The sequence below is a fragment of the Amblyomma mixtum genome, chromosome 2 (assembly GCF_055824585.1).
Source record: "Amblyomma mixtum isolate Tamu chromosome 2, ASM5582458v1, whole genome shotgun sequence".
NCBI classification, from domain to species: Eukaryota; Metazoa; Arthropoda; class Arachnida; order Ixodida; family Ixodidae; genus Amblyomma; species Amblyomma mixtum.
In genome coordinates, this window is record NC_143013.1 from 116,640,603 (window position 1) to 116,663,680 (window position 23,078).

Consider the following 23,078-nt stretch of genomic DNA (forward strand, 5'->3'; position numbering starts at 1 on the left):
TCTATCCAGGTTCGAAGTCCTCATAGTTCGTGACGCATAGCTGCATTCAGTGTGAACGCTTCGTAATTGGGCGCAAAATGCAGAAGACCATATTTGTCAAGGGGCAACTATGCAAAAAGCTAGCAGGTAGGCCGCAAAGCTTTGTTAACCGTCTTGATCCGCTTAAGCAACACTGAAGGATCGGTTGCTCTTGTAGCAGACACCGTGCTAGGAGGCGGTGTTCCCGCTCTTCGAAGTGCCGCAGCTGCTATGGCCTCATGCACGCCACCGCACGCGAAACAAGTCGATTTCCATTTTTGAAACAGCGCGCAACCCCGTGCTTCCTTTCACATATATTTAGGTGTACCTTAATGGAAATGAATTTATGCATGAATGTATGCACAGAGTGCAGAAAGAGTTTCACGACTACCAAGACGACAACTGATAAATAACACTGAAGCAGTCAAATTCCACGTGCCAAGTTTATGAACAACAGCTGTTAATTTTCATCGTTTTGAATAAAGGTAGGATTCAAAGTACAAAGCAATCTATAACACAAGGCATGAACTTAGAACCATCAGTTTAAAAAATGTCCTTCGGCCAGCGCCACACGTGTGCCTCGTCGACCTAATATCTAAGCAAGTCTAAGCCCTCACCGCGAATATTACCAGCTGTTTTAGTCACTTAACAGCAGCCACCCTCTTTTCCGGTTTAGTACCGGTTCCCCGAAGACACTGCACTTAGTGGAAGCTTCCACTTCACTCGTTACCGCATCTCGGCACGACAGCGTCGCATCTCTTCTTTCGAACCCTTCCGAGCGCCTTAAGCCACGAAGATAATGAACTGTGCAGATCGTTAGACCGGCTGAGGAAAGCTTACCGAGGAGCTGGCCAAGTCCATGATGTCCACAAAGTAGCCTGGGGTCTCTGCGACTGCTTCCTGGCGCCTCCTTTTTTCTTCTCCTCGAGAGGTCGGCACGTGCCGAAGGCAACATGAGCCGCATGCGCGAGTCAGTGTTCGTCATCTTCACTTTCGAGCTTTTGCCGAGTAGCTGCTTTGTGCCAGCCGCAGGTTCGACTGGTTGGCATCGATGTGTACTTTCACTTACTGTAGTAAAAAAACATATCTTGGTAAATATCATTATTGATTTACACGATACTGCAGACACGTGCTCCTGCAGGAGCGGCATACAGAAAATATGAATTTAACATAAAAAGGAAGCTAGCAGCCAATGCGACTACCTCGTCGAAACTGGTCTCCACTCCTTCTTCTAACTTTCTAGATCCTACAATCCACTCCCCCTTTTTCAACTTATGCCTCGTGGCCGAATTTTCTAATAAAAAAAAAACTGCGCACGTCAAACCAACGCGTTTGAGAACACCGCAAAGACAGCATAAATATACAAGCCGAATACGTTGAGCATAAACTCGAGTCGCCACGTTAGAAACACGTTGGGTGGTTGTTACAGGACACAGGGATTTGTCGAATCTTAATTACTCGATTCCAGCATCTCTACACAGTGGACTGGTAAGCTATTCCAATAGGTAACTGCATTGGAAAAAAGGGATTTTTCCAAGTCAGTCTTGTCAGAGTTTGGGGTTTAATATAGCGAATGAGAGTGCCGGTGACGAAAGAGAACGTACATACTGGCTAGGGTTAGGTTCGCGAGCTTGGGATTGCAAGGGGCGCTGCCTTTGCGCTTCAAGGCGGCACGTACTTTATGTAACAAAAATATTCTGTCACTGCCTTTGATGTAACTGGGTTTTCTATCCAACTGTCTAAGGCTAAGTTTCTTGCAACCTTTTATTCCCGTTGAACTTCTGCCAGTGTGAAACACTTTTGCACGATGTCTGCATAAGCAGAGACGTACATAGACGTGGGTTCCTTTCCCTTAATGATCAGCTAAGGCGCCCAGGCCCAACATAACTACACCATTTCTCTTCGCATGCTCGATATCGTGGTGCCGTAATATAATTCCCAAATATAAAATTTGAAGCTACTTGTGCCGCCATACTGGTGATTACAGCTGACAAGATTACAATCCGTACCTCATGTAAAAATTAACAAAGTTCGAGAGGTCTACCGCCTATGCAATCCCGATGAAACAAATAGGAGTTTCCGAACCAAACACTCGTTGTCAGAACCCTCAAAGGCAGCTCTAATATGGGAGCACCCTACATGCACCTACAAAACACTATGCAGTAGCTTTGCAAAAGCCAACCACGTTGCAACGATTGTCGGAGCTCGCTCGAAACCGTTCACGAAAAAATTCTTTCGGTTCCACGTTTTCGCATATGGAGGTTGTAATGCACTTCTCGAAGACAAGCGTTTTTCAAAGAATAGTTTTTGAACAAAAAAATATGATTGCGGAATTTCACGAGTTGTAAGTAAACATACACAAAGATTCCGGACAAAAGACTATTTGAGCTGGAAACCATTTACGAACGCAATTCTTCTAATAAAATGTAAGATGAATAATGTAAGATGAATAAAATGTAACATGCAAAGTAGAATGCAAGATTTCACTATGACAGTCTATATATCCGCAGATCACCAGACGGCAGTTTTGAATTTTTTATTAACGTTTTTGCTGCGTCAAAAGCGTTCCTCATTGTTTTCCTATGGCAGTGTTAACTGTTCGATTCGAGCGATGGAACACTTTAAAAGAAAGATTTTGATGTATATCAAAAAAATGGACCATTGCCTTCAATATTTCCATAAGAGTATCTTACAATTCACCAATTTCCAAAACTTTTGTCTCAGAATGTTGGACATGTAATACTCTTCTCTCCTCATCCGCTGCTCCCTGCAATCGACTCATAGTCAGCCCGCCACGTGCCTAGCGTTTTCTGACCTTCGACGAGACGTCAGCCTGCATCAGAGGCCTCCGTCACAACAGCTCTCCCCGCCCATCTTCCCTCTCTGCGCCTCGATCGAATCTCCACTTCAGGCTGCGACAGTCTCGCACGTGTCCTAAGGCGCCGCACGCTTTCGCGGAACATTTTGCAATCATCGACCTCGCAAATCAAATATGATGACGCGACGATGTTCACATCGGCTCTGCGAGTTTTCAAAAGCGTATTGGCGCTCGATAATTGGAATCCAAGCGCGTATCCAGGAAAGTTCCAAGTTAGACTCACCTCCACGCGATTTCCTTGTGAGCATAATCCTACACTTCTGAAGGCGAGAGTACGGATGTGAGAAAGGATTTAGTGCTGCCAAGATGACAGCGAGAAGGTCGGAAGATAGCAGTATGAGGCTAGAAAATCACAAGGACTATCACACACACACTGAGGACAAGGATAGAGGAGGGTTCGGGATTTCATAAGAATTGGGGGGCAACAGGTAATCAGTATTCGCTGTAACACCACTAGGAAGAAAGGAGCAAAAATGACTTGGCAAAGGACAGGTCGGTCAACAATGCGTCCCCAAGATTAGTGTTGTGTCTCTTAACAGTTATTAGTTTCTTAAGTTACAGCACCTTTCGGGAGAGCCGCTGAAGCTTCAGTGTTTCACATGATTGCAGGATGAAGGCGACGATTTTTAAGGAACAGCACGACAGGCTGGATTTTTAACACGCGGGGAGAAAGGCTGCTTTGTTGTCCGAGTGATCTATAGCAGCGGCAAGCGTAGCTGATTTGTCAGCGCCACCACGGATTCGAATCTCGCTCGAGCCTGCAATTGTTTTTCTTCTTTCACGCTTGGTTGGACACACATCGGATGACAGGTTTTCGTTCTTGAGAACCTCCCAGAACACTAATCCAACCGTCACCTCCAAGCCACTGTTTCTCTTCTCTCGTAGAGCATTAATCAGCGAAGCCTGTTAAAGCTTTGGTTCAGCCATTTAGGTTGAGCCCACCCTCTCTTTTTCCTTCAAGCGCTACCTCTCCCTCATCTATCCTAAACGTGATAAAGGCGATTTCCTTCTCTCCACTTTACCGCCTTCCAACCATTGCTGGTTAACCGCATACGCATACGTGTTATCACAGGAAGAACAAAAAGTGTATGCTTAGTGCGCTGTTTATGTTTATGCCGTCGGTGGTATGAAGTCGTCGATTGCCCTCTCCACTTCGCCACCTGTCAGCTGTTACAAGATGCAATTAAAAATTATTATTTCACCAAAAATTAAAGTCTTACGGCTGCCGCTCTAGATTGCAAGGTAGAATGCAGGGCTATAACAGCTATAACAATATTGCCGCGTATCATTGTAGTTCCCGTTCGTTCGCGCAAGGCAGCAGGAAAGGGGTGTTATCATTTTTGTTCGTGACGTGAAAAGCGACCGGACTTATCTCGATTGATCACAGCCATGAAGAGCTGCATCTACGTGTTTCCAGATTAGTCTAGATGATCTCGACCTATTATCTCGAAGTTTCTTTGCCGGCTTTAAATTGAACGATGCCGCGAGCAGCGGGCATTCGTAGTTCGACGACTGACGAGCACGTTTGTTGCTTGTTTGTTGTTGTTTGTTGATTCAGTTCTTTTGCGGGCGCAAGTCAGCCCAAATAAAGAGCTTCGTTTGCAAGGCTTGTTGCTGTTTTCCTGACTGCTGGATTGCCGCCACTACAACGTGACATCTGGTGGAGGTGCTGGGTAACATTCCTTGTTCCGGACACCCCCTACAAGTCGTGACGCCAGCCCTCTGAGTCATTCACCGCAGGATCTCCGCGCAAGCCGACGTCTGCTAGGTGACGCACCTGAGTTCGGGACTTTGCCGGACCCTACCCGGAAGCGAAAGCCAGTAGCAACGTCCGCCATGAGCTTGCCCCAGACTACGACTCCAATCATTTTTCACCAGCCCAGGGTGCCACCAACCTTCGACGCTACGTCTGATACAGACCCGGAAGAATGGCTGGAAGAGTTCGACCGTGTGGCTATCTTCAACAAATGGGACGATGCCACTAAACTTAGGTACGTCTTCTTTGCCTTAGAGGGACCAGCAAGAATCTGGTTTGAGAATGAGGAAGCTAGCCTGACGAACTGGGAAACCTTCAAGGAGAAGCTTCTCAAGACCTTCACAAACGTCGTGCGAAAGGAGAGAGCCCAGCAGCTCCTTCAGTCTCGCATTCAACACCCAAACGAAACCGTTGTAGTCTACACTGAGGAGATGAAGCGTCTCTTCCGGCGAGCCGACGCAAACATGAAGGAAGAAGAGAAGGTGAAGTTGCTTATGCGAGGAGTTAAAGAACAACTCTTTGCGGGCCTCGTACGGATCCCACCCAAAACTGTCGCGGAATTCGTCGAAGAGGCATCCACCATGGAAAAAACACTTGATGCCAGAGCCCGCCAGTATGGCCGCCAGCAGCGCATTTTCTCAGCAAACTGCCTGGACACCGCTAACAACGATAACCTGCGAGAGGTTATCCGTCAAGTTGTGCGAGAGGAGCTCCGCCGATTGCTGCCAACGGGAACGCAGCCGCAGCTTTCATCCCTCACAGACGCCATCCGGGATGAAGTCCAACAGGCTTTGGGTGTGACGCCGACCACCACGCTGCCTATGGAGCTTCCGGCCATGACTTACGCCGCAGCTGTGCGCCGTCCTGCACCTCGACGACGGGACTCAAGCCCCTATCGCCCTCAGCCAGCTGCGTTGGGCCGCCGCCCTCTCGCCCCAACCCGCCCGCCCTCCGAGCGTAGCACACAGCTGAGGAAATGCGACGAGTGGAGAACTCCCGACCAGCGCCGCCCACTCTGCTTCCACTGCGGCGAAGCCGGTCACGTCTTCCGGCACTGCCCATACAGAACACTGGGCATCCGAGGGTTCTCTTACGATGCTCCACGACCCCGACCCGGCCAGCGACCACCCGAAATCGAGGAGTTCTCGCGTCGGGAAGAATACTCATCGCCGAGCCCCCTATCACGTTCCCCGTCGCCATTGTCCCCGCACTTTGTATCTCCTAGCCGAGGTGGTTACGCCGTGCGTGGACGCTCCCCCAGCCCCCGAAGGTTAAACTAAATAAAGCAGCCTCTGGAGGTGAAGTTGCTTCTAAGCGCAATGACAAAGATCCTCCATCGACGAGTACTGAAGACCATGCCTCAAATACGACGACAACACCGACGACGACAGCACCGACGACGACGACGACGCGGCCAGACTTGAAGCTTTTACCGCTGCCCAGTGAAGTAACGTCGGAGTACGCCCACCGCAGCCTCACTACTCGACGAAGCCGAGATCGGACACCGAAGACAACGTACAATACGAGAACGCGAGCAAGTGATCTTGAAGTTACGGTCGACGGTCACGCGGTTACTGCCTTGGTCGACACGGGAGCTGACTACTCAGTCATGAGCGGGCCACTCGCTGCCCGACTCAAGAAAGTATCAACAACTTGGGATGGCCCGCTGATCCGCACCGCAGGTGGTAACCTTATTACGCCGTCAGGACGCTGCACCGCAAGAGTTACAGTAAATGGGCGAATCCATGCTACAACCTTCCTGGTCCTACAGAAATGCTCGCGAGACGTGATTTTGGGAATAGACTTCCTGAATGAACATCGGGCGATCATCGACCTTAGATCCAAGTCGATCAAGTTTTCCACGGACAAAGCCATATCTGCCGCGACGACAGCGACTGATCACATTGCCTTAAACGTCCTCGACGAAGCATTGAGCGTGCCGCTCCGATCAAGTGTCGTCGCCTGCATAGGTACTGGAGACATCGAAACTGCCGAAGGCGTCATCGAGGGGAGCACCCAGTTACTCCTTGACCGAGGACTGGGCGTCGCAAGGGGAGTCGCCCAAATCTGAAATGGCCAAGCCCAGGTGCTGCTAACCAATTTCACCGAAGAATAACGGCATCTAAACAAAGGTACGACGATCGCTTTCCTCGACGAGCTGGCAGACATCGGAGACATATTTGCCCTTCCTGACCAACCCGTAGAACCAACTGACCAAGGCCATCAACCCACGTTTGATATCTAGCCAGCATTAACCCGAAACAGACAAGACCAAATACGCAGCCTTCTTCAAAACTACAGCGACTGCTTCTCATCAGAATCGAATGTGCGACGAACCAGCCTTGCCAAGCACCGCATTGTCACAGACGAACACGCCCGACCACTGCGGTAGAGCCCCTACCGGGTATCGCCGCTAGAACGCCAAGCTATCCGCAAGCAAGTTGAGGAAATGCTTCGTGACGACGCCGTCCAACCATCGAGGAGCCCCTGGGCAGCACCAGTCGTCCTAGTGAATAAGAAAGACGGCACCCTTCGCTTTTGCGTCGATTACCGCCGCCTGAACAGCATTACGAAGAAGGATGTCTACCCCCTCCCCCGCATCGACAACACATTGGATCGGCTATGCAACGCTAAATACTTCTCATCGATGGACCTGAAGAGCGGCTACTGGCAAATTGAAGTCGACGAAAGAGATCACGAGAAGACTGCGTTCATCACGCCAGACGGACTCTTCGAGTTCAAGGTGATGCCATTCGGCCTCTGCTCTGCCCCAGCGACGTTTCAGCGAGTAATGGATACGGTTCTCGCAGGCTTGAAGTGGCAAATTTGTCTAGTCTACTTAGATGACGTTGTTCTCTTCTACTCAAGCTTTGAAGACCATCTAAGAAGGCTTCGGACAGTGCTGGAAACGATCAAGTCTTCAGGACTAACACTGAAACCAGAGGAGTGCCACTTCGCTTACGAGGAGCTGCTGTTCCTTGGTCACGTCGTAAGCAAAGATGGAGTTCGCCCAGACCCTCAGCAGACGGCTGCGATCGCAGAGTTTCCGCAGCCTAATGACAAGAAAGCTGTACGCAGATTCCTTGGATTGTGCGCTTATTACCGGCGATTCGTCAAGAACATTTCGCACATCGCTGAACCTTTGACCCAACTTACCAAGGCTGACGTGCCCTTTAAATGGTAAAGGCCGCAAGAGGAAGCTTTCAAAGAGCTGAAGCGCTGCTTACAATCCCCTCCTGTGCTCGGGCACTTTGATGAAAACGCCGAAACCTAAATACATACCGATGCAAGCAGTATGGGCTTAGGATCGGTCCTCGTTCAGAAAAATGGAATACAGGAGAAAGTTATCGCGTACGCTAACCGTTCAGTGTCGAAAGCCGAGGTCAACTATTCGACCACCGAGAAAGAATGTCTCGCCATTATTTGGGCCATGTCGAAATTTCGCGCCTACCTGTACGGACGGCACTTCAAGGTTGTCAGCGATCACCATGCTTTGTACTGGCTAGCCAATTTGAAAGATACCTCCGGCCGCCTTCCTCGTTAGAGCCTGCGCCTTCAAGAATTCGACATAACTGTAGTCCATAAATCTGGCCGCAATCATTCCGATGCAGACTGCTTGTCACGAGCAAGAGGAAGACGACGACGCTTTCTTAGGACCGGTAAGCGCCAGCAGTTTCGCACAGCAGCAGCACTCGGACCCTGACTTGCAAAGCCTAGTTCATTATCTGAAACGCAAGACCGCATCGCCTCCCCGAGGGTTCAAGCGGCAACTGTCGTCCTTCGTCCTTCACAATAATGTCCTCCTGAAGAAGAACTTCGCACCCAACAGGACAGTGCATCTTCTTGTTGTGCCCACAACTCTCAGGCAAGAAATTATGCAGGCATGTCATGATGAGCCGACTGCAGCACATCGCGGGATTGCTCGCACGTTGGACCGCATCCAGGAGAAGTACTATTGGCCGCGGCTAGCTACCGACGTTTCCCATTACGTGAAAACGTGCCGTGAGTGTCAGTTACGCAAAACGCCTCCGACCAGACCAGCCGGACTCCTGAATCCCATACCACCGCCAACTAAGTCCTTTCAGCAAATAGGGATAGACCTCCTCGGCCCCTTTCCGACTTCATCATCAGGAAACAAGTGGATCATCGTGGCCACCGACTACATTACCCGCTACGCCGAAGCAAAAGCGTTGCCTAGTGGTACCGCAACAGAAGTCGCACAATTTTTTGTCGAACAAATTCTATTGCGACACGGCGCCCCGTAAGTGCTCATCACAGACAGAGGAACGGCGTTTACAGCGGAGAGCTGACGCAAGCCGTTTTAAACTACAGCCAGACAAGCCATCGGAGAACGACTGCCTATCATCCGCAAACCAACGGACTCACAGAGCGTCTGAACAAGACGATCGCAGACATGCTCTCTATGTACCTCGACGCCGAACACAAGACGTGGGACTCCATTCTGCCCTACGTGATCTTCGCCTATAATACCGCCGTCCAGGAGACAACCAGGTTTACCCCATTCCAGCTGGTATACGGCAGGAAGCCCACGACAACACTCGACGCAATGCTCCCGCACGTTTCCGACGAAGAGAACCTCGACGTCGCCGCCTACCTTCATCGCGCCGAGGAAGCCCGCAGACTTGCGCGGCTTCTCATTCAAGATCAGCAGCACACCGACTCCCGACGCTACAATCTGCGCCGACGAGACACGCACGCATTACAAGCCAGCTGATCGTGTTTGGATATGGACGCCAGTTCACCGCCGTGGATTGAGTGAAAAGTTACTGCGACGCTACTTTGGCCCATACAGGGTTCTCCGTCTCATCGGTGACCTCGACTATGAAGTCATCCCCGACGGCACGACAGCATCTCAGCGACGCCGCACACGCCCGAAAGTCGTACATGTCGTACGCCTGAAGCCATATTATGAACGCTAAAGGACTGGAAGTTTGCATTCTCCGTGCTTATTTTCAATTTAAAGCATCGAGACGATGCTTCTTTGGGAGGGGGGCAATGCCGCGTATCATTGTAGTGCCCTTTCGTTCGCGCAAGGCAGCAGAAAAGGGGTGTTATCATTTTTGTTCGTGACGCGAAAAGCGACCGGACTTATCTCGATTGATCACAGCCATGAAGAGCTACATCTACGTGTTTCCAGATTAGTCTAGATGATCTCGACCTGTTATCTCGAAGTTTCCTTGCCGGCTTTAAATTGAACGATGCCGCGAGCAGCTGGCATTCGTAGTTCGACGACTGACGAGCATGTTTTTTGCTTATGCCGCCGCCGAGTGATTCAGTTCTTTTGAGGGCGCAAGTCAGCCCAAATAAAGAGCTTCGTTTGCAAGGCTTGTTGCTGTCTTCCTCGACTGCTGGATTGCCGTCACTACAACGTGACAATATTATAATAGCTTTCGTTGCAAAAAAAAGGCTATAGTGTATCCTTGCACCACGGCTATCATACTTTATGGCATAGGGATTTTTTTTTACATTAATTTATTTATTTTGTGGTCTTGATCAATTTAGAATATTACTGAATATGTTATCGCTTAAAGCTAATCGATTAGAAAAGCAGAAGAAAAAACAACCGCATGCCACCGGTGGGATTCGAACCCACGACCTCCGAATTACGCGTCCGGTGCTCTACCTCTGAGCTACGGCGACGCCTGTCAAATCTTCTGCTTCCGGGGGTATTTATGTTTACAAATAACCTAACCTTGAGTGTGTTCATCAGCGGTTATGGCAGCCTTGACGCCATAGGAAGCATAAGAGTGTTCTCACACAGCTTCCACCCTCGCCGTGCGATGACGTTCTACGTCACACCAGCGGTAACTCAGGACATTCTACGTCCGCCGCTTATGAATGTGGGTGGCGCTGATGAACACTTTCAAAGTTAGGTTCTTTGTAAACATAAATACCCCCGGAAGCAGAAGATTTGACACACGTCGCCGTAGCTCAGAGGTAGAGCACCGGACGCGTAATTCGCAGGTCGTAGGTTCGGATCCCACCAGCGGCATGTGGTTGTTTTTTCTTCTGCTTTTCAAATCAATTAGCTTTAAGCGATAACATATTGAGTAATATTCGAAATTGATCAACACCACAAAATAAATAAATTAATGTAAAAAAATCCGCTGTGTCCTTTGGTGTCTGTGACTGTTGGCTTCTGGCATAGTGAATTTCAAGAAAAAAAAGGTTATATTTTTGTTTACAACGGTGTTATACATAGAGGTTATAAATGGAAGACAGGTAGCTCTAAGTTGATTAGACTGGAACCTGCTTAGAGCCTCAGCATTATGAGCCAGTAGTGAATTCTATCTTGTGGGACTGCACAAGAGTAAAATCTAACCAGATAAGAGGATCCGCGGGAATAAATGTTAGAATATCAGAAAACAGTGTGCCACCTTTGTAGATTCTCCGAGCCTAAATGCATGCAAACCTAGATTAAAATGTCTGAAGAACAGGAATCTATTCTCAGAAAATAATGGTCCAATCATTTGATGAGTGATAGGCACATTGGTAACAGTACGCAACGCTCTTTCTTGGTGAACAGAAAGGTAGTTAATGTTTCACACTAACGTGCTTCCTCGCAAGAGAAAACGGAAGTTTAAGCCAAATCAAAATATGCACTAGGGCAATGTCACTGATTCTCAGATACAATGATTAACTGTGGCCGCACAACTCAGTTAGAGAGAACTAGGAGGTGCCGTAAATTCGCCCCTACAGTCGGAGAACTCGCGCTTCCCGTGGGCGCTTTCACCAGAAAATATCGCCCAGCTCTCGTGACCCAACATCCTGTTAAAAAAAATGCGGCGACATAAAAAGAACAGAAAAAAGAAAAGTTGTCCTAAAATAATGTTTATGTTTAGGTTACTGGTTTGTATGTGTTGTACATCTCATCATCACGCCTTCCATCATTCGACTGAATGCACGTTGTATTCCTGTCTCTCACTCTGTATCACCCACTCCTGCCTTACATCCAGGCTGGTAGTATTGTCACGTTGTAGTGGCGGCTGTCCAGCGGTCAGGAAGACACCAGCAAGACTTGCAAACGAAGCTGTTTATTTGGGCTGACTTACGCCCGCAAAAGAGCTGAATCACTCGGCGGCGGCGTAAGCAACAAACGTGCTAGTCAGTCGTCGAACTACGAATGCCAGCTGCTCGCGGAAACGTTCAATTTAAAGCCGGCAAGGACACTTCGAGAGAACAGGTCGAAATCGTCTAGAGTAATCTGGAAACACGTAGATGCAGCTAGGCATGGCTATTATCCATCGAGATTAGTCCGGTCGCTTCTCGCGTCACGAACAAAAATGATAACACCCCTTTCCTGCTGCCTTGAGCGAACGAAAGGGCACTACAATGATACGCGGCATTGCTCCCCTCCCAAAGAAGCATCGTCTCGATGCTTTAAATTGAAAATAAGCACGGAGAATGCAAACTTCGAGTCCTTTAGCGTTCATAATATGGCTTCAGGCGTACGACATGTACGACTTCCGGGCGTGTGCGGCGTCGATGAGATGCTTTCGTGCCGTCGGGGATGGCTTCATAGTCGAGGTCACCGATGCGATGGAGAACCCTGTACGGGCCAAAGTAGCGTCGCAGTAACTTTTCACTCAATCCACGGCGGCGAACTGGCGTCCATATCCAAACACGATCAGCTGGCTTGTAATGCGTGTCTCGTCGGCGCAGATTGTAGCGTCGGGCGTCGGTGTGCTGCTCGTCTTGAATGCGAAGACGCGCAAGTCTTCGGGCTTCCTCGGCGGGATGAAGGTAGGCGGCGACGTCGAGGCTGCCTTCGTCGGAAACGTGCGGGATCATTGCATCGAGTATTGTCGTGGGCTTCCTGCCGTATACCAGCTGGAAGGGGGTAAACCTGGTTGTCTCCTGGACGGCAGTATTATAGGCGAAGATCACGTAGGGCAGAATGGAGTCCCACGTCTTGTGTTTGGCATCGTTGTACATGGATAGCATGTCTGCGATGGTCTTGTTCAGACGCTCTGTGAGCCAGTTGGTTTGCGGATGATAGGCAGTTGTCCTCGGATGGCTTGTCTGGCTGTAGTTTAAAATAGCTTGCGTCAGCTCCGCAGTAAATGCCGTTCCTCTGTATGTGATGAGCACTTCGGGGGCGCCGTGTCGCAGGAGAGTTTATTCGACAAAAAATTGTGCGACTTCTGTTGCGGTACTACTAGGCAACGCTTTTGCTTCGGCGTAGCGGGTCATGTAGTCGGTGGCCACGATGATCCACTTGTTACCTGATGATGAAGTCGGAAAGGGGCCGAGGAGGCCTATCCCTATTTGTTGAAAAGGAAGGCTGGGAGGAAAGAGACTTTAATGGATAATGGAGAGGTCTGCCTGGTTATGGGCCTGGCATGCTACTCCAGTGTTGAAAAGGCTTAGTTGGCGGTGGTATGGGGTTCAGGATTCCGGCTGGTCTGGTCGGAGGCGTTTTGCGTCACTGACACTGACGGCACGTTTTCACGTAATGGGAAACGTGTGTAGCTAGCCGCGGCCAATACTACTTCTCCTGGATGCGGTGCAACGTCCGAGCAATCCCGAGATGCCCTGCAGTCGGCTCATCATGACACGCCTGCATAATTTCTTGCCTGAGATTTCTCGGCACGGCAAGAAGATGCACTGTCCTGTTGGGTGCGAAGGTCTTCTTCAGGAGGACATTATTGTGAAGGACGAAGGACGACAGTTGCCGATTGAACTTTCGGGGAGGCGATGTGGTCTTGCCTTTCAGATAATCAACTAGGCTTTGCAACTCAGGATCCGAGCGCTGCTGCTACGCGAAAGTGCTGGTTGGTTGGCCTCAAGTAGAATGGCACATACCCACTACGGGGGAGTGGCCAAGACACAGGCGGTGAACTGTTGGAACGATTAGGAGTTTTAGAGGAAAAGGAGTATTAATAGGGTATAGGCTCACAGATTGGACGACGCAACGAAAGGGGTCCTGTTAGCTGGGAGATCGAAGATGGGAAGACGGCTTTATGTGCAAATATGAATGCATCAAAGTGCTGGCACTTACCAGCTCTAAGAAAGCGTTGCCGTCTTCCTCTTCCGGTGCTGTGTCGACGGGGGCTCGCGACAAGCAGTCTGCGTCGGAATGCTTGCGACCAGATTTGTAGACTACAGTTATGTCGAATTCTTGAAGGTGCAGGCTCCAACGAGCAAGGGGGCCGGAGGGATCTCTCAAATTGGCTAGCCAGCACAGAGGATGTGATCGCTCACAACCTCTAATGGTCGTCCGTACAGGTAGGGGCGAAATTTCTACGTGGCCCAAATAATGGCGAGACATTCTTTCTGAGTGGTCGAATAGTTGGCCTCGGCTTTCGACAGTGAACGGCTAGCGTGCGCGATAGCTTTCTCCTGTCTTCTATTTTTCTGAACGAGGACCGCCCCTAAGCCCACACTGCTTGCATTGGTATGGATTTCGGTTTCGGCGTTTTCATCAAAGTGCCCGAGCACAGCAGGGGACTGTAAGCGGCCCTTAAGCTCTTGAAAGCTTCTTTTTGTGGCCTTTCCCATTTAAAAGGCACGTCAGCCTTGGTAAGTTGGGTCAAAGGTTCAGCGATGCGCGAAAAGTTCTTGACGAATCGTCGGTAATAAGCGCACAATGAAAGGAATCTGCGTATAGCTTTCTTGTAATTAGACTTTGGAAATTCTGCGATCGCAGCCGTTTTCTGGGGGTCTGGGCGAATTCCATCCTTGCTTACGACGTGACCAAGGAACAGCAGGTCTTCGTAGGCGAACTGGCACTTCCCTGGTTTCAGTGTTGCACTGATGTAACCACATCTGCCCTGTACAGCGGGGCACATTCCCCGTCAAGCCTCTTTTTGGCTTTTTGTATGTGCCCACCAAACATCACGATGTTAAAATAAAGCTTGATTTGATTTGATTTGATTTGAAGACTTGAAATTTTCCAGCACTACCGAAGCCTTCTGAGGTGGTCTTGAGGAGAAGACAACAACGTCGTCTAAGTTTACTAGGCAAATTTGCCACTTCAAGCCTGCGAGCACCGTATCCATTACTCGCTCGGCCGTCGCTGGGGCAGAGAAGAGGCCGAATGGCATCACCTTGAACTCGAAGAGTCCGTCTGGCGTGATGAAGGCAGTCTTTTCGCGATCTCTTTCGTTAACTTCAATTTGCCAGTAGCCGCTCTTCAGGTCCATCGATGAGTACTTAGCGTTGCACAGCCGATCCAGTGTGTCGTCGATGCGGGGGAGGTGGTAGACATCCTTCTTCGTAATGCTGTTCAGGCGGCGGTAATCGACGCAAAAGCGAAGGGGGCAGTCTTTCTTTTTCACTAGGACGACTGGTGCTGCCCAGGGGCTCCTCGATGGCTGGATGACGTCGTCACGAAGAATTTCCTCAACTTGCTTGCGGATAGCTTGGCGTTCTAGCGGCGATGCGCGGTAGGGGCTCTGTCGCAGTGGTCGGGCGTGTTCGTCTGTGACAATGCGGTGCTTGGCAAGCCTGGTTCGTCGCACATTCGATGCTGATGAGAAGCAGTCACTGTACTTTTGAAGAAGACTACGTATTTGGTGTTGTCTGCTCCGGGTTAATGCTGGATTCATCATCATCATCATCATCATCATCATTTATTTTACCCTTAAAGGCCTCTGTTGAGGCATTACATAAGGGGGGGGGGACAAAGCAAATGCAACTGAGAATAATACGTTAATACAACAAAACATAATGCAATGCAATAAAATGAAAAACGATACATCACAATACAACGTTGGTCAATAATGAAGGGCTCAAGGATTGATATCAAACGTGGGTTGATGGCCTTGGTCAGATGGTTCTACGGGTTGGTCAGGTAGGGAAAATATGTCTCTTATGTCTGCCAGCTCGTCGAGAAAAGCAATCGTCGTACCTTTGTTTAGATGCCGGTATTCTTCGGTGAAGTTAGTTAGCAGCACTTGGGCTTGGCCATTCCGGATTTGGGCGACTCCCCTTGCGACGCCCAGTCGTCGATGCAGGAATAACTGGGTGTTCCCCTCGACGACGCCTTCGGCAGTTTCGATGTCTCCAGTACCTATGCAGGCGAGGACACATGATCGGGGCGGCACCCTCAATGCTTCGTCGATGACGTTTAAGGCAACGTGATGAGTCGCTGTCGTCGTGGCTGTGCTGATATGCGTCTGCGTTCGAGTCACGTGAGAACCGTAACGTGATTGCCTGTATATATTTGGCTGCAATAAAGGGACGGGCGTGACGAATCGCGGCTACGGCCGTTTATCTGTTTTTTCAGCCAGCGTCCGCTCCGGCGGACGCGGTTGTTGCTGCGACGCGCGCCTTTTGCTTTCTTTTTCTCTTTCTGTGATCGTATAACTCTCCTCTATCTGCACGTGGCAGCGGTGGTGTCTCGGCTGGAGCCAGTTGGCAGGCCCGTGCAATTTCCTTTTCATTCTTCTCTCAGTCGCAGCAACAGCAACAACGGACGGGCGTCTTTCGCTCTGGGCTTGGACACGGACCTCGCTTCTTCTCTATGCGTTTCCGCTCGGTCGGAACGCTCTCCCCGATAGCGGCCGGACGCCGCTACGACATGGTGTCAGAAGTATAAAGCTGGGACCTGGGAGAGAACAGAGCGTCGAGAGATGGACGGAGCCAAAATCTTCACAGCACAGGGCCTTCAACAGCCACCGCCGCTGGACTTCGACAATACATCGGAGTGGCCGGCATGGATTCAGCATTTCGATGACTATCGCGTTCATTCGGGCCTCAATGAACGGTCAGAGGAAGCACAGGTACGAACGCTTCTCTACTCCATGGGACGGCAAGCTCGGGATATTTTTGCCACTTTCGGTCTCGCGGATGAGGACTCGAAGAGGTTCGACGTCGTGAAAGAGAAGTTCGACACATATTTCATAAAAGAGGTCTACGTCGTGTACGAGAGCGCTTGCTTTCCCAAGCGACATCAAATGCCCGGTGAGTCAGTAGACCAGTTCATGACGGCGTTGCATGTCTTAGGAGACCGGTGAGATTTTGGAGAACTTAAGCAAGGACTTATCAGAGACAGGTTCCTCGTCGGACTGACAGACGAAAAACTCTCAGAGTCGCTACAGATGGACTTTAAGCTGACTCTTGCGTCCGCCGTTGCAAAAGCAAGCCTTAAAGAGAGGGTCCAGCAGCAGCAGGAACTCCTTCGCAACTCCACGGCAGACCAAGCTTCGAAGGTATACCTCTTCCCTGTGAAAATAGGACAGTTGGCTCCGCAATAACAGTCGACGCCGTGGGACGTAATAAAAAGCCTCAACGTTGGAACGCGAGCTATTTAGTGCGTCATGACGGACGCTGCATCTACTGCGGTAACGCCCTGCATCCACGAACATTTTGCCCAGCGAGGACAGTTAAGTGCAATTACTGCGGCGTAAAGGGACACTTTGCTAAAGCGTGCATCGAAAAGTCTTCCACGGGCAACCAACGCAAGGAACGAGTTTTTTCTGTGCAAGCGGACATGGGACAAATTTTGGTGGGAGAGATTGGAACGCCAGGTGTAAAAGCGCGATACATTCAAGTATGTGTTAACTCTGTTCCAGTGTTTGCAAAAGTTGACACTGGGGCCGAAGTTACCGTGCTGCCGTCATATTTTCCTGGTCTCCCTGTTGAATTAACGAGAGCAAACGAGGTTTTGTCAGGCGCGAGTGGTTCACGCCTCAATTTTTTGGGCAAATTCGAGGCAGAAATTGCTTGGAAGGGGAAACGTTCTCGCCAAACATGTTATGTCGTCAGCCCGCTACTACATGTTCTTCTCGGTTTGCCCGTTCTGGAGGCACTAGGAGCCGTGACGTTTCTCGATTCAGTCGCGAAGAAGGAATCTACCGGTAGCGTTCCAGGCCCCGCAGTTTGCAGTAACCTGGGTGCAATGCCAGGAGAGTATCAGATTCGGCTTCGCCCAGACGCGGTTCCTTATGCTATAACTGTTCCACGCAGAATTCCAATGGGCCTTTTTCCAGTCGAGATTACTAGCCTCGCTCCCAGCTGTCCCTAGGCCGCGTCCACCATTTTGGAGGGCAGAGCGTACGCGCGGACGGATAGCACTGCGTTGATCCGTGTGAGCACTGCGTTCCTTAGTCTCTGGCCGAACAATGCCCAACACTTGTGCGGCTGTAGGCTGCACTAACCGTCGCGGGTAGGAAGGTGTGAGGTTTTTTCGCTTACCTTCGGAGCGGTACTACTCGCAGCGCAGGAAAAGATGGGTCGTCGCTGTGCGTCGGGTTTCCCCCGATGGCTCACCATGGGAGCCGTCAGAACATGACCGCATCTGCAGCGATCATTTCTCTACAGGTGCGTAAAACTTTCTTCAGAATGTGTTGCTGCTTTCTAACCGTTCTCGTATTTCCGCGCAGCCAGTTAAAATATCACAGACTGCGTCTGAGTTAGGCTAGGCTACGATATTTTCTCGGCACATACAGGGTGGTCCAAAATATGGGATCGAATGGACGGTATTCGTAAAGTTGACGGGCCTACGGAGTGGTGTGCCGGCATAGTACCAGTGGTAAAGCCGAGTGGGGAACGTTACCTTAATGAATTCTTCATGCAGTGAACTTCGTCAGCCCATTTGTCGGACTATGCACTCCATCATTCCATAGGTTACATCAATACTCGCCATTGCATCCTTAGCACCCATTTCATGGCAGCATTTTATCTTCGTTTTTTTTTTACCTCTTCCACACTGCTCTCCTTCTGTCTTTATCTCCCAAATTCCCCTCCCTACGCAGAGTAGCATGCCAGCGATTTTTTAACGCCGGCTAAATTCTCTGTATTTCATTAAAGAGTCTCTCTCTCTCTGGGGATGTCAGGATCTCTGTAGACCTTACACAACTGAATAAGTGCGTTCTACGAGAGAAGTTCGCCCTCACCACAGTGAATCAAGCTCTAGGTTCTATAGCCGGTGCAAAACGTTTTTCTAAACTGGGCGCAAATTCTGGTTTCTATCAAGTAAGCAACGTTTCGGAGGAATTTACTATCGTTCGGGTGGTACTGTTTCACCAGGTTACCTTTCGGAATTACTTCAGCACCTGAGTATTTCCAGAAATTGGATTGGATTGGGGCAAACTTTATTTGTGCCTGCAGTTGGGCGCTCGAGCGCCCCGACGAGGGCTTACGTCGTCTACGAGGCTGCCGTTACTCGGCGCGGGTCTCCGCTCGCCGTTGCCGGCTCGCTGGGTCCCTGCCTTTCGAGCGCCCCGAGGACCTGCTGGACGGCCCATAGCTGTTGGTCATGGTCGTTGCTCTTCGCGGCTGCCTCCAGCCGCGGCGGGATTGTTCCTGATCTTGCTTCCTTTGGATTTCTGATGCAGTCCCACAAGATGTGCGTGTGATCTGCCGGATCCCTCCGGCAGACTCTACACGTATCGGTCGGGTAGGTCTCGGGGTACATGCGATGCATCAGTCCCGGGCTCGGTAGCGATCCGGTCTGGAGCTGTCTCAGTAGTACCGCCTCCGCTCGACTCAGCCTCGGGTGCGGGGGTGGGAGAGTCCTGCGAGCCAGGCGGTAGGCCTTAGTGATTTCGCTGTAGTCGGTAATGCGGTCCTTGGCTCCGAACCACGTCGGACGGTGTGTTGCCGGGTATTTCCAGAAGAGAATCTCCGAAATCCTGGCATGCATGCCTGGAGTCGTCAACGTAATGGACGATATTTTAGCCTTTGGAAACAATAAGCAACAACATAATTCTAGACTTGCAAAGGTCTTGTCCAGGTTGGCAGAATCCAACGTTACGTTAAACAAATCCAAGTGTGTCTTCGGTGTTAAAAGGCTTTAGGTCATGTTCTTGGTGAGGAAGGCGTACAACCCGATCCAGCTAAGGTAAATGCTGTGAAAGAAATGAAGCCACCGAGCAATGTAGCGGAATTGCGCAGCATTCTGGGCATGGCAAACCATCTGGGGCGGTTCTTGCCGCACCTTGCTCACATTGCAGCTCCTTTGCGCGAACTTTTGCATAAAGATAGGGCCTGTATATGGGGCCCAGCGCAGAACACTGCGTTCGAAAAAGTGAAATCTCTCATTTGCTCCGCGAAGTGCATGGCTTTGTACGACCCTCGCCTTCCCACGATTCTATCGGCAGACGCTTCGTCTTTCGGCCTGGGCGCAGCCCTTTCTCAAACGCAACCGAACGGTGAGCGACGCCCAGTAGCGTTCGCCTCGCGTTCCCTCACGAAAACTGAGGAGGGCTACGCGCAGCTAGAGAAGGAGGCGTTAGCCTTGACTTGGGCTGCCGAAAGATTCCATGAATACCTCAGCGGTCTGGACATACTCTTCGAAACGGACCATAAGCCTCTTGTTTCCTTACTAGGAAAAATGCCTGTTGATATGGCCCCGCAAAGAATTCAACGGTTCGGATTGCGCCTCATGCTCTATCGTTTTGAGGTAGTCTATGTTCCGGGAAAAAACTTCGTCACTGCCGACGCTCTTTCGCGAGCGCCAATCACTGGAGACAAGCGAATAGCCGGAGAATTGACTGTGTCTGAAGTTTCTTCCTATGCAAAATCGTGCATTGAGGGACTGGAAACCGGAGATAATTTCCTGAGAAAGAGTGAGAAAGGCTCAAGAAACCGATGCAGTTTGCAAAGCCCTCCGATTGTTGTGTCGCCAAGGCTGGCCAGAAAAACCGAGGCTTCCTTCCCATCTCGCCCCTTATTGGCAAGAGCGCGCCTTATAGTGGAAGGCAACGGGTTGCTTTTAAAAGTAACCAGACTCGTAGTGCCTCAGTCCCTGAGAAAAGAAGTGCTAGAAAAGTTGCACGACGGGCATCAAGGCATTTCTAGAAGCCGAGCATTGGCTAAAGGGTTGCCTTGGTGGCCAGGCCTTACCGAACAACTTGCGCAGCAGGTGAAAGATTGTGTAACTTGCGCGCGATGTGCTGCTTAGAATGCAGAGCCGTTGATGCCCACGGCTACTATGAATTTTGCATGGGAAAGAGTTGGTGTAGACTTGTGCGTTATCAACAATCGTCACTATTTAGTGCTGGTCGATTATCTGTCTCGCTAGCCGGAAATTGCGCTTCTGCCTTCAACTACAGCTCTAACTGTTATAGAAAATATGAAGAGCATTTTTGCTCGTCATGGCATTCCGGAAACGGTAGTGGCAGATAATGGACCGCAATTTTCATGCTCTGAGTTTGAAACTTTTGATGTTGAGTATGGTTTCAGTCACGTGACTGTAAGCCCAAGGCTCCCGCAAGCTAATGGGGAAGTGGAAAGAATGGTGCAAACAATCAATCGTCTGATACTTAAATCGAACGACTCCTACCTCGCACTTCTCGCATACAGGGCGACACCAGGAGTGCTGGGCTACAGTCCTGCAAAAATCCTGATGGGTCGACGCCTAAGGACTCGCGTTCCGATGGCACCTCAGCTGCGGGGCCCGACACAGAGTAGAATGACTGATGTTACAGCTAAGGATCATTCGAATCGAAAATTGCAAGCGCGTTACTAGAACAAACGTCATCGTACTAGGGATCTCATCCGTTGAAGGTCGGTGATGCTGTGTGGGTTCAAGACTTGAAAACCAGGACCACTGTAGCCTGTGCTGCAGCTACCCCGCGGTCCTTCGTAGTACGCACAGAAAAAGGCGCTCAGTTGCGCCGCAATCGACGAATGTTAAACCGCTTGCCAATTGTTGGGAAAGCAAACGGAAGTTATGAGTTAACAGCTGTGCGGCCGAGGCAAAAGCCGAACGACAGGTTCCTTCGGCTCCAGTCACGGTGACCAGGTCGGGAAGAGAGGTTCGCCCTCCCGTTCGCTGGGGATATGATGAGTAACCTTTTGTGTGTGCGCGCGTTCTCAGGCTGAGCCATGCGGAGTGTTTCTTTTTGTTGAACAGAACAAAGCTCTTGTTATCTGGTTCTAAAGTTCGCACATTTGCCAGTGAAGTAGTTACCTCAAATGTGATAACGGGATTTCTGATGTTGTCCAAAAAGGGGGGTGTGCTGATATGCGTCTGCGTTCGAGTCACGTGAGAACCGTGACGCTATTGCCTGTATATATTTGGCTGCAATAAACAGACGGGCGTCTTTCGCTCTGGGCTTGGACAGGGACCTCGCTTCTTCTCTGTACGTATCCGCTCGGCCGGAACGCTCACCCCGATAGCGGCCGAACGCCGCTACAACAGCGGCAGATATGGCCTTGTCCGTGGAAAGCTTGATCGACTTAGATCGAAGGTCGATGATCGCCCCATGTTCATTCAGGAAGTCCATTTCCAAAATCACGTCTCGCGAGTATTTCTGTAGGACCAGGAAGGTTTTAGCATAGGTTCGCCCATTTACTGTAACTCTCGCGGTGCAGCGTCCTGACGGCGTATTAAGATTACCACCTGCGGTGCGGATCAGCGGGCCATCCAAAGTTGTTGTCACTTTCCTTTGTCAGACAGCGAGTGGCCCGCTCATGACAGAGTAGTCAGCTCCCGTGTCGACCAAGGCAGTAACCGCGTGACCGTCGACCGTAACTTCAAGGTCACCTGTTCGCGTTTTCGTGTTACACGTGGTCTTCGGCGTACGATCTCGGCTTCGTCGAGCAGTGAGGCTGCGGTGGGCGTACTCCGACGTTACTTCTCTGGGCGGTGGTAAAAGCTTCGACTCTGGCCGCGTCGTCGTCGTCGGTGTTGTCGTCGTAGTTGCGGTATGGCCTTGCGTTTTCGTCGATGTAGGATATATTTTCTTGGGCTCAGAAGCGACCTCACTTCCAGAGGCTGCTTTATTTAGTTTAACCTTCGGGGACTGGGGCGTTGGCGTTCTGTGGACTCCTAGGCAGTGTTACAAGACGCTGTCGCGTTCCACTCTTAGAGGCGAAGCATCTTAAGCACACATCGGTGACACAAGCAGCAACACCGCGCTTAAGCCTTTCGCCTCACCGCACTATAGGTAAACAAAGTTCTCCTTGAGTTTTTTTAACTGTTGTGAGGCGGGCACATTTGTAAACAGCACAGTGTTTGATGATATGGCACCTGGGTTACCTGAGTCTGTCCAGAGCTCTTTACTGCTTTTCTGCGCGCCACAAGGCATTCATTATTTTTTTTCTTTTTCTACGTTGAGATTCTTCTAGAGAGCGGGACACCATAAGTAGAGCTTTATATAGTATTACATTTAGTAGTAGTAGTAGTAAAATACTTTTATTCGACCATAATTTATAGGCCGAGCATGTCGACCGCCTGGGCGACCAGAAGCCGCTGTTCTTCTTCCCCTTCAGCGCCAAGCCAGTCGAGCCAGGTGGTGATGGATAGAGAGGGTGGGGGAAAGGAACCCGACTGCTGAGCAGCCGGGCAATAGAAGAGGCAATGGGCCAGGTCTGCATAGATACAGGGGCAGTTGGGACAGGAAGGGTCTGATCGATAGCGATAGAGAAAGAGGCGAAACGGGGTGATAACTGCATTCATTTGGATGTGCCGAAGAAGGCGAGCCTCCGGCACCGTGAGTGATGGGTGAGGGG

The 23,078-nt window shown here is 50.3% G+C and overlaps 2 protein-coding genes, 1 non-coding gene and 1 pseudogene across 4 annotated transcripts in view; 3 read left to right on the top strand and 1 right to left on the bottom strand.

Moving 5' to 3' along the window:
- Nucleotides 1-971: 971 nt before the first annotated feature.
- On the top strand, nucleotides 972-16,215 carry LOC149360681 (uncharacterized; annotated as a pseudogene).
- On the bottom strand, nucleotides 10,242-10,313 carry TRNAT-CGU (transfer RNA threonine (anticodon CGU)). Its single transcript has one exon. It is a non-coding gene; the product is annotated as a tRNA-Thr (tRNA).
- The window catches only part of LOC149360683 (uncharacterized), an 85,509-nt gene continuing 78,600 nt past the window's right edge, over nucleotides 16,170-23,078 (top strand). For both annotated transcript variants that reach the window (XM_089569377.1, XM_089569378.1), the window contains exon 1: nucleotides 16,170-16,399. The gene's annotated coding sequence lies outside the window, so the exon portion shown is untranslated. The remainder of the gene's footprint in view (nucleotides 16,400-23,078) is intronic.
- Nucleotides 16,250-21,090, top strand: LOC149360684 (uncharacterized). The gene is made up of 4 exons (XM_089567892.1): nucleotides 16,250-16,580; nucleotides 16,644-16,823; nucleotides 16,856-17,088; nucleotides 20,773-21,090. Exons 1-4 carry the CDS (start codon nucleotides 16,250-16,252, stop codon nucleotides 21,088-21,090), a joined length of 1,062 nt encoding a protein of 353 aa, XP_089424018.1.

What these genes read in the sequence shown, in the direction of transcription:
- LOC149360684 (XM_089567892.1), top strand. Translation starts at nt 16,250, where the DNA reads ATGGACGGAGCCAAAATCTTCACAGCACAGGGCCTTCAACAGCCACCG. An exon ending in CTCCACGGCAGACCAAGCTT is followed by an intron (nt 16,824 to 16,855) that starts CGAAGGTATACC and finishes GTGAAAATAGGA; the next exon opens with CAGTTGGCTCCGCAATAACA. An exon ending in GCAACCAACGCAAGGAACGA is followed by an intron (nt 17,089 to 20,772) that starts GTTTTTTCTGTG and finishes TCATGCTCTGAG; the next exon opens with TTTGAAACTTTTGATGTTGA.